Below are 12181 nucleotides of genomic sequence, written 5' to 3' on the forward strand. Positions count from 1 at the left end.
AGCGATATGTGATACGAAATCCATACTGGTTTGTATCACAAATAGTACAATAGAATTGGTTAGAAATTAATCTTTAACATGAATGGTTATGTACTTATATCCAGCATTTCTGAACGTGTAGGTGGACATCAAAATGTCGTTTAGAATAATAATAAGAATCAATCAAAATATCACCACATACATAAATAATAAAGTACATAATAAGAAGCATTGAATCTCAGGGATAATGAACTGTTTAAATCTGGCTTAGTTCATTTTGTTGTCCAAATCACAAACAACAATCAAAATGAATAGGTGTTCTAAGAAAGCACTAATTGTTTTGTAATGAAGGTTTCGATTCCAAAGAAATTTTCTAATCGATTTTCTGAAAAGTTTTGTAGAGAACAAAGTTATAAAGTGTAGACGATTTAAAATGTGAATTCTGATAACTACCTTCACGACCCTTAAGGTTACGTAGAAAAGTAGAATGAACAATGTGAATCTTGCTACAGAAACTATTTATCATTTATACGTTTTTTCTACATTAAAAGCAACTAAAGTTCCGTAAAGCTAAAACGATAATAATATATTTATATTTTTGTTTCAGAACGCACTAGATAACTATACTTTCCTGCCGTTCAGCGTCTTCCTAGCCATTTTCTGGATATTTACTTATAAGAAAGTACCAGAAACAAAAAACAAAACGTTTGAAGAAATAGCAGCTTTGTTTAGAGAAGGAAATGGAAGGTGAGGAAACGTGTAATACAAGTACTCACACATACTCAATTATTAATATATGCTTAATATAATATAAGACAATCTACACAATCTAGTTGTGAGTCAGTGATTAAACTATTTTCATTTTCAAATATTGTTATTTCTGGAATAACTGATACCAAAAATAGAATTTTATTTATATCGAACACTACTTTTCAAACGATGTATCATAATCTAATAAACATTTTAGATGTTTTTTATCATGGAGGTCTACACATAGGCGTAGGATTCTTTAATATATATATATATATATATATATATATATATATATATATATATATATACAGTGCGTTTCAGATAAAAGTATCCACCTTTAATAACTTTTGTAATACTGGTATTTAGAAAAAATCCAAAAACACGTCAATTTATGTTGGAAGGGGCAAGCATTATGGCTTATTTAAACTTTCTGGAAAAGCCACCCCCTCACCCCTAGCAGCATCCCCTTTATTTTTTTAAATGACTTTCCATATTTTTTATGTATAATTTGGATACTCCTCTTTGAGCTGATTTCAAAAATGTATAATACTTGTAGGTTAAAGTGGTTAGTTTATGAGATAAACAATTTTTCTTTTAAGAGCACAAATTTTACTTATTATTTACTTTCACCTTATTTGCCTGTACTAAAATGGGTTGTACAACAGTTCAAACTCTTTAATCTTTTTAACTGTGCTATTTATTATAAAGTTACAATAAGTGTTCAAAATGAGTACCATTCACTTCCATACAATGGTATAATCTATTTTGAAATGCCTCTCTGACATTGCTTAATACGGCTGGATTTAATTGTCGACATTCATTTTCTATCCTCTCTCGTAAATCATCCAGAGATTCTGGTTGGGTAGCATAAACTTTTGTTTTTAAATACCCCCATAAAAAGAAGTCTAGGGATGTTAAATACGGTGACCTAGGTGGCCACTCCATCATCTGCCCCCTTCTACCTATCCAACGAGCGGGGAATGTTTCGTTTAAAAATTGTCGGACAGGCATAGCATAGTGTGGGGGAGCTCCGTCTTGTTGAAATACCAGTAAATCTTCGGAAAGGTTATCATCATTTTCTATTATTGTTGTAATACGTGGGTCAACCCCTTCCCTGAGTAACTCAAGATATGATTCGCCATTTAAATTTCCGTTGACGAAGAAAGGTCCGACAATGTGGTCACCTAGGATACCACACCAAACGTTTAACTTTTGGGGATGTTGTGTATGGAATTCACGCATAATATGTGGATCACTTTCAGCCCAATATCTACAATTATGCCTACTTACTAAGCCATTTAATGACCATGAGCATTCATCAGAAAAGCAAATATTGTTTAACAATTGTGGATTGTTATTGATAATTTGCGTCATTGATTCGCAAAACTCTAGACGACGATCAAAATCATCTTCATTCAACTCGTGCACCAACTTAACTTTGTATGGGTGGTACTTGAATTTATGTAGAACTCGGAAAACTGTAGAAGATGAAACACCGATCGCTCTACATATTGTTGACAACCATTGGGGTTGTTGAGCCTCTAAGCTGACTTGCCCTAAAATTGCCACTTGGATTGCTTCGTTATTTACGAGTCCCTCTCGCTTATGCACTTTATTGCAAACAGACCCTGTTGTGGTAAATTTCTCCATCAGTTGAATTACATACTTATGAGTTGCATGTCTTCCGTCATGTAATTCGTTAAATATTCTAGCAGCAGCTCTTGCACAATTATTATTTTGGTAGTATAAACCTACAATTTCAATTCTTTCTTGCAAAGAGTAAACCATTTCAGAGAAACAAAATAAATAATGTATCAAATTACACTGTCAATAGTGACTACAAATTCTAGTTGACAATGTCAAACTTTAATAAAAAGTAGAGTTTTTTGATGTTTGGATTTTTTAAGTAGAATAAATAGCACAGTTAAAAAGATTAAAGAGTTTGAACTGTTGTACAACCCATTTTAGTACAGGGTGAAATAAGGTGAAAGTAAATAATAAGTAAAATTTGTGCTCTTAAAAGAAAAATTGTTTATCTCATAAACTAACCACTTTAACCTACAAGTATTATACATTTTTGAAATCAGCTCAAAGAGGAGTATCCAAATTTTACATAAAAAATATGAAAAGTAATTTAAAAAAATAAAGGGGATGCGGCTAGGGGTGAGGGGGTGGCTTTTCCAGTAAGTTTAAATAAGCCATAATGCTTGCCCCTTCCAAAATAAATTGACGTGTTTTTGGATTTTTTCTAAATATCAGTATTACAAAAGTTATTAAAGGTGGATACTTTTATCTGAAAAGCACTGTATATATATATATATATATACATTTCCAGAGTAGTGATAGTAAATGATAATCTCGGACATTCATCATCTTGTTCATACGGGTACTCGAAAACAAGGCACTTTCAGGATAATATTTACGTAGCATTTCCTCGGTTTATTCAACTATTTTCAATGAAAAATATTGTTTGATTGAGAATACTAAGAAATTAATATACTTGTTAGTTTGGTGTCAAATAAAAACATGGCAAAAACTAATCACCATCGCTAGAGTGTTATCAACCAGTGAAAAGTTATTCTTCAGTCTGAGCGTCCTCGTATAGCTACTATAAAAACAGAAATATATGAAGTTTTTAATTTCCTGATTGATAAATAGAAAAATTCCAGAATGATCCCTCAAAATAAAATATATTGGTCGGACACACGCATACTTTCTGTTTTTTTTTTTGTTCTGATCTATAATATATAACAATAAATCAACAAACTGCAATAATAACTACAAGACATTGCTCCAAATTCAATAAAATTATTCCTCCGCCATTTATCAGGGGACACATTCATGCGAGAGTCTCTAAAAGCTTAGGCGAATTTCACTACAAAATTGAATCAAAAGATTGTGCAAAATAGATGACGTTAACGAATGGATTCTATCCAGAAACAAAGAATGGAACAAGCACGTAAGTCTTACGGACAACAATAGAATGGTCAAGATAGCGCGCGATAAATCCCCATTGGGCCGAAGGAGTACCGGCCGACCCATAAAAAGGTGGAGCGACAACCTTAAAGCAGGATAGGAGGCAAGGATGTCGAAGATAAAACAGGCGACTATGCTTAATACACGGAAGAAGAAGTATTTCGACAAGAAATTAAATGAGGAAGAAATAACTTGGCAACGAGGCACTGAATTTTGGAAGTTTGAGAATATTTAAATGATCAGCTTGATTTTCCTGTTGGTTATGAAGCATATATTTCTTAGCTATCAATTAGTTTAGATATAATACCCTCGAACATGTTTTTTTGACTGTCCCCGAAAAAAAAATCCAGTTTACCACTATAAGTGTGTTAAAAAATGGCTCAACTACCAAGGGTAAGATAGGTGGGGGCAAAGTAGAAAACGTCTTCAATGAAACAAAGAGAACACCTTGTCCAGGCATTTATAAGCCCTGGCGACCCATAGCGTTTTCGTTAGGAGTGCCGGATTCCCCTTCTGTCCGGGCCAATGGCCCACTTTTTTGCTAAAAGGATATCAGGTAAGTCTCTTACCTTTGTGCCGTTTCAGCACAGATTACAGCAGCTGCCCAGGAAGGAATTGATTTGATTTCTATATAGTCAAATCAAAAATTATTACACTGTGTCGGTGGAGTCAGACTGAATCAGTTGGATATTATTTTTATTTGATATTGTTAAGTGATATCTAATGAAAAAATTGTCAGAGTCTACTGATTATTAGAAAAATCAATATTTTGTTTAATTGTATTTTTAGTGAAAAACTTTGACACAGTAGTTAAGTCAAAGGTCAAAGGTCAACCGTATATAATATATTCAATATCAAGATCTACCAAAAAAAACATATAAAGCATATCATTTCGAAAAATGAAATTGCATTCTATAAATTGTTGATTAATTCTGGAAAAATTCAATTGATTTCTTTTTTGTAATTGTCACAAAGTTAAAGAGGGGTAATAAGAAAGCTGAACTGGATACTTATTATATTGATATGAAATAATAACAACAATTAGATTTGCTGTTATATTGCAATATATGGAAATAGAATTATGCAGTTTTTTAAAATAACAGAAATATACTGCTTCATCGATATGTTAAAATAAACACAAATATTATTCCACAATATAAAGGAAGATTATAATGTCTACTTTCAACATATTTCGTTATTTTGTAACTCAATTTTTTGTTCGTAGCGTTGGTTTTCGAGACAGTCGATTGTATGGGTGAGTTTGTCGCATGACTTTCAATTTATATGCATGAAGCACGCTACATTCGATCTCATTTATTCACTTTTTCAGTACATTCTCTCCTACGCGATCCGATACACTTACCTAGGCACAAAAATAGACCAGATTGCGAACACGTTTTGTGTCAAATAATAAATTTAAAATACAAAATTTGTCAATATTGAAGTCATTAGTATAAGGTACGTTATATTTTAATTTGTGTAATTAACCAATATTCAGTAACAGAATATAGCATGACAGCATTAACGACAAAGCTAATTAAAACATGTGATAACAATTTTGTGGAAATAACTAATTTTAATTTAATTAAAATTGTTCAATTTTTTACATATTGCCCTTCAAGGACATAATTGGTTTGTAAACTGGTCTACGGTAATTCAACAGCGATTACTTTCAAATAATTTTAGGCCAAGCTCTACGGATTCCAAACTGCGTTATTGTGGCAAAAAGAGTAGCTGCACACGATTATATAAGAAATGACGAACAAACAAATTTTTAGCTTTTTCATTTCTTATTGTTAGTTAATAACAATTTATTTACAAAAACGCGTGTTATTTTTCACTGATAACTGTAAAACTAATGTAGAAATGATTTTTAGATAATGCAAATATTTCCAAAATGAATTTGAATGTCGTATTCAAATTAGATCCTGGAAAAATTAGGAAAAAGCAGAAATTTTGAAGTTCCTTTGAAAATTCATAGCTTCGTCATTTTGAAATGTAGCGTAAAAATTTTTGAAAAACTATAAATTATGTTTTTTATATGTGTAAAATGTAATCCTATGGGAAATATTTTTATTCCTTTTTTGAGTCTATTAAGAAACTTTTTGGATCAGATGCATGGAAGAATATGAATATTAGCTAAGCGTATGGCTGGTGTCAAAGTGGGGGATAAAGCAGTGATTTCGAATAAACTAATTGCCACATATCATCACCGTATAAGCATGAAAAAATAATTGATTCTTTCACAAAATTAAAATGCTCTAGATCGAATAATGACGGAGCTATAAATTTTCGAAATCAAGCCTAGTTTTTCAATTGGAACATATATTTATATGCATATCAACTCACAATCGCACAAGCCATTGACTGCTAATTTTTTTATCAACAAACATTTTTTCATGGTTGGCCTATCTTTGGAACATTACACAAACTCATTTTCTATTATATGGGTTCATAGAGAAACTAAATCTGTTGATAATCTACCTAATAATTAAACACTATACTGATATACTTCATGAGCGTTGTACGATATTTACCGTAATTAAATAATTTTAAGCTCTAATTAGTAAAATTTCGATAGAATAATAATATGACAACAAATTACAAAATTATTAAAAATTTTTAAAAACTATTCCAATATGGAAAACAACACATTTATATTAAATTTGATATTTACTTTCTGATCTCTTTTCCCCATGATCCAATAATAAATCAAAATCTTCATTTATCAACACATTAGGTTTAGAGTCATGCAAGAAAGTGAATATATTGAACAACAATAATAGTACGAATTCGATAGAGTCACAACTCATTACCAAAATGGATGGTAAAATGAAGCTCGTTTAAATACTTTCAGAGAGTTGATTCTAAAGTGGAATCACAAAGATTTGATAATTTAGGGGAATCTACAGTATCGTATGACATAGTGAAAAGATGGTTTTGTGGGCTTGAATGTATCTAAGATTTCCTCTTGCATCATCTATGTAGTATGAGAAAGAGAACGTGAAAAAGTATCTGCACGATGGGCACCACGAATATTAACAAATGAACACAATCTGACTCATTAGCAGTCGTCTCATAACGCAGTATAGTCAAGAAAATTATCAGGGAAAGTTGTGCAAAGATGTTCTCTTGTATCGAGATAAAAAACCCACTCATGAAACATTTCAGCGGCATTTGAATTCATGTAGGCCTCAAATTACTTTAGCATTCACTTTACACTTCAGATTAGGCCCCCAGCAATTACCTGTTGATTCCAAAATTTGAAGAACACTTATGTGCTTAGGATGAAAAATCTTTCTGTCGAGACACATCAAAAATGCTAATTCTTAATTACAAGTAGGTCAGTCTGACTGAACACTTCTTTACATTTCATAGGCATTCCAAAGTCTTTATTTGTACAAAGCATATGCTAATATATAGTTACTGTTTACAGATTTATGACATAAATGAATTTGAAGTTTTGGAAATGAGTTTATCTTTTTTGAGTGTATGTATTATACAGGTTGTTTCAAAAAGTGATCTTGTCTTTAGAATAGATTCAAGAAAAAATTATACACATTTTTTCACGATTTTTCCGCAACTACTTATTACATTGTGTTGAAATTTTATACGAATATGTTCTGGGAGCTGATACATCCAATGAATTTGGTTTTATGTCTGACTCTAATAGAGAGCGCTAGTTACACGTCTCAGACCAAGTATTATTGAACAATATCAGATTAGAAAAATTTCCAATGAACTTAGGTATCATTCAATTTTACATAAAAAAGTTACTCTTGATAAAACTCGATAATGTGTACCGTTTTCGGAATATATTGATTTGAAAATTTTGAAGTTATAATCGATGCTGGTATTAAGTAATGATGAATGTATGAATTAACAAAAAATCACAAGAATAAAAAGGCTGAGTCAAAGCTGATGCCCAAATATTAACTTTAAATGATTGTTGGTAATGTGATACCCTTTTGACATGTGGATTCTCACCACACCAGTAGTCTGATTTATGGGAATTAATCATACCTTGTCGCGTAAAAGTGGCCCCGTTCATAAAACCAATACTCTTGCTCTTTAAGTATCCTCCAAGTACTTGAAGAAGACTGTCTTACAACATTCCTTGCACTAACTGCTGGATTTTGATCAACTAAATTCAAAATAATTTTCTCTTTATTAATGGTTGTTGTTGTACTTGGCCTACCATAATTAATTTGTTCAGGTTTTACATTCCCAGTTTCTCGACAACGTCGTTCAATGGCTCCAAATGCGTTTTTACTTGGTAAGTTTCTTCGAGGGAACTTTTCTGCGTAACGCGTAACAGCTGCAATAGAGTTTTCTAAACACTCGCCTAAGGTTAATAACACGTTAGTGTTTTCAAAATTTGAGAACGTTTTGGTTAACAATATCTAATTTAACCAATAACAAGGTTTCAGAAATGTAATTATTCATTATTGACTCAACGTGGTAACTAACTATTAATGAATGACAGTTTTCTATGGTAAACTCCGAGAAAATGGTATTACCGTGTAAAATTTAAAGTTAAATAATTATGGGTACTCAGCTATAGGGGGCCTTATTATAAAAGAAGCAACAGTTTGAGTCGCAGAACCTTAAAAAACAAGATACTATATTGATTAGATTGTATTTTTGTGAAATGTTGCAAGAAACGAAAGCTCTCAGTCCCAATTTTTTTAAAATGTTTCCGTTTTATCGATAGGATCTCATTTACGCGACAATAAATTCACAATTAATAATAATAATAATTAATAACTTTATCATTACTTCATACCAGCATCGGTTATTACTTCATAATTTTCAAATCAAAATATTCCGAAAACGGTACACAGTATCGAGTTTTATCAAGAGTACCTTTTTGGTGTAACATTTAATGATGTTTGAGTTAACTTGAAATTTTGCTTAATAAATCTAGTATTGATAAAGTTATGTTCGATACTACTTGGTACGAACCGCTCTCTATGAGACTCAGACATAAAAACAAATTCGTTGGATGTATCAGCTTCCAAAACATATACGTGTAAATTTTAATACCACGTTGCCAGTAGTGGTAAAATCGTAAAAAATGTGTATAATTTTTTTCTCTTTGACGCCCTGTAAAGATTGAACAGTAGATTTATGTTTTAGTACACCACATCAAATGATAATCGATTGATTTCTTCTTTCGTTTGTTGTAAATACTCACAATACTCTAGCGTCTGTTTGTAGTATTTTCATGTTTCATACTCCATTTAGAACGTTGTCTATAGACTGAACAAGTAGCTCCTTCCTAATTCTGAATAAATTGCACTGCTTATTTGGTGTTTTTGTTGATCATAATAATATAATAGTTACGAGGGAATAGTCCGAAATAATTGCAATCTTTATTTAATTAAAATATCTCATTCAAATTTCTTCTTTTCAAATCCCCCATAAAATACTTTCTAATAAAATGAATACATTTATGCTACTGGTGTGATATGTTCAAAACATTTTCGTACTTATCTGGAGAGACGGCTGGTAACTGCTACCTCGATTTTTCCTTGACCTTTTCAATGTTGTGATATCAAAGTCCTTTTATGCTTTTATGCGTGAAAAAGTCACACAGGTTTAGGTTAGGCGCGTAAGGTACTTGGGATAGGATAACCGGACCATTTTTAAAAGGTTTAATTGACGCTCTGGCCCAGGAGAACTTACTTTGAATGTATTACGTGGCATCAAAAAAGCAAATCAGTATTATTTTAATTTGACGACACATCGGAACGGGGTGACGATGGCGCTGCTTTGATTCTGGAACATAACCATAATCCCATAACTCATTACCAGTAATTACTTCTAATAGAGTTTCAAACTATTCCTTCACAGAACCTCACAGCAACACTTTCTCTTCCTAGATCTCTCGTTGAAACTCTCTTAATAGAGCTTCAGAATAACCCACCACTCTTTCAGTTGATCAGTTGTCACTTGGCGGTACTTTCCAATATTTCCATCAGTTCGGATAGTTGATAAGCATCCACAATGAGGTTTATTATTATTAATCGATATGTCGCCATTTTCATACTGTGCAAACCAATTGAGTTTTTCCTATAACATCTTCTTTGTAAGATGTTTTCACTTTGTAAGATGTTTTCATCATTCAAACAATTTCAGCATTTTTGTACCGTGTATAAAATAAAATTTCACAACGAAGCAAGACCTCTATCGTAAATGCTATTCCTGTTATTATTGATCATGATCATGATTTCTGCTATGAACTTTCATCGATAAGTTTAGTGGTATTGCAAAATTTTAATATAGTTATATATTTTAGCAGTAAGTACCGTACAACTCTTGTATAATTATATCTAATTTCATAATACTTATATAAAATAGTTAATTAAGTTAATTACATATTAACACATATACCTATCGACATTCATACTTCGTATAACAATCTAATTACCAATTCACGCATGACGTCTTTTCCCTGTTTCAATAATTGCGGGTTTCCCATTAAAGACCCTGCAGCTTTTATTCCAATAAAACATGTCAAATGTAAATCAATTTAAGTTTCCTATTCCTTATAAGTAATATTTAAAATGAAATTAATAAAAATGAATTAATTTCTTTATGAGTATATGATACCTCTATCACATTTGTAATAATTTTGTGTAGATACACTGTTACAATAATAATGGTGCGTCAAATTTGTATAAAATGTGGCATATTAATTTTAAAAAACTAATATTAAGTTTTAAAAGTGCAGTGGTCTCTATTATATAATTAAAAAAGAGACTATTTCTGTCAATCAATCGAGTTGGAAAGCAGGGACAAATGTGTCGAAATAAAAAATAATGACAAATCATGTTTGAGTACAAAATCCTGACTTTCCAACTTTATTGAAATTTTTTGTCTTCCGCTGTGTTAATATATTCGATTCTAATTTCTGGTAATCATCAAAAAATTTATTTCGTATAAATATTAAAAAAAATGTTCAATTTGACATCAACTACGAGCATTATTTAACAAATATGATGCAATTCAATTCATGACCAATTATTTATTTGTTTCGTAAATGGCCAAAAAAGGTAATACTGATTTTATTGTCCATCGTATTTCTCAGCACATTGTCCCATAAATTTCCAGAATCCATACAACATTGCTTCCTATAATTAAATTAAACTTGATATTTCTATTTGTAAACAAATCAAACTATTTATTTTATTCTTTTAAGTAAAAGATTTATGATAACAATAGAAATTAGAATCGAATATTAAGTCGGATCTCGCTGTAAAACCGCCGGGCCGGGTTCAGCGTACGATGTTTCTCTATAACAGTAGCTCTGCATGAACAAGTTCAGAACAACGGTCTATGAATGAAGGAAATTATATTTCTCAGTTTATTCGTCTAAATATAGTGAAATATATACCAAATATTGAGTTACGAAACTTGCAAACCTTAATAAATGAAAATTTAGTGCTTGTAGTGAATTCAGTACTGTCGTTACAAATCATAGTTCACCTAAAACTTATTAAAAGACCCGTTTTCGATAAGTGGTTACATAAATATTTCATTGCCTTCCTATTAAGATGACTTCCAAACACAACGAAATCGATTGATATGAAGTGATGTGAAGTACCTAATCCAGCGGTAGGCAACCCGATGATCGATTAAATCGATTTAATAATTTTGAAAAATTATAACTACTTTTGGAGCAAAATTATATTACCTAAGAAGTCACATTTAAAATAATACTTTTGAAAGACGAAGATATACTTCTTACCTCGTTAAATAAAACTGGCGGCTTCGGAACCTATTTTTGAAAAATATACCTTTCAAAGGACAGACAAGAGAAGAAGATTTCTCAAAATATACGGGGAAGGAAGTAAATTTTCCTTAGTAAAGCTGATAGTAATTACAATCGACGGGACACAAGCAATGAAAGGGAACAAACATGGATTTGTCGCGTTGACAGGATCATTTAATACCTAAAGTTTTCCATCGACTAGTCCATCAGGAAGTAAATTTGATGATTTTGTCACTTACATGGAAGTTAGAAGTGAGAAGGTACTCGAGAGGTATTTAATCTTATTACCTCAAGTTAAGGGATTCATGAATTCGAAGAATGAATACTTGATTACCAAAAATGGTTACTGGTTTTGGGATTTTAAGTTTATTTGATGGAAAAATATATCATATGAATTTAAAGTCATAAGGTAAAGGTATTCAAAAGTAAATTGGCACTATGGAAATTACATATTTCCTTAAATAATCCAGTATTTTTTCCAAATTTATAGATTATTTATGATAGTGTTACTAGAAGAACATTACAGTTGCTCATTTTCCACATAACTTTATGTTGTTGCTACTTAAATTTTGAATTAGACAAAAAGAAATAAATATTTATAATTGGTATGGCTTTATCATTTTCCAGAATATTTTCCATTAAAATACATGCACTTTTTTGTGAATTGGAACCAATTGTCGGAGCATTTATTCTATT

General features: G+C 31.2%; 1 protein-coding gene across 5 annotated transcripts in view; it reads left to right on the forward strand.

Annotated features, from left to right (window-relative positions):
* The window catches only part of LOC130441952 (glucose transporter type 1), a 537558-nt gene that overhangs the window by 500207 nt on the left and 25170 nt on the right, over nucleotides 1-12181 (forward strand). For 3 of the 5 annotated variants that reach the window (XM_056775874.1, XM_056775875.1, XM_056775876.1), the window contains 2 exons: nucleotides 587-726; nucleotides 4934-4963. In XM_056775874.1, the coding sequence (XP_056631852.1) occupies nucleotides 587-726; nucleotides 4934-4963 (170 nt within the window). The remainder of the gene's footprint in view (nucleotides 1-586; nucleotides 727-4933; nucleotides 4964-12181) is intronic. The other 2 variants (XM_056775877.1, XM_056775878.1) reach the window with 1 other exon arrangement.

The sequence above is a fragment of the Diorhabda sublineata genome, chromosome 3, assembly GCF_026230105.1.
Source record: "Diorhabda sublineata isolate icDioSubl1.1 chromosome 3, icDioSubl1.1, whole genome shotgun sequence".
Lineage (NCBI taxonomy): Eukaryota > Metazoa > Arthropoda > Insecta > Coleoptera > Chrysomelidae > Diorhabda > Diorhabda sublineata.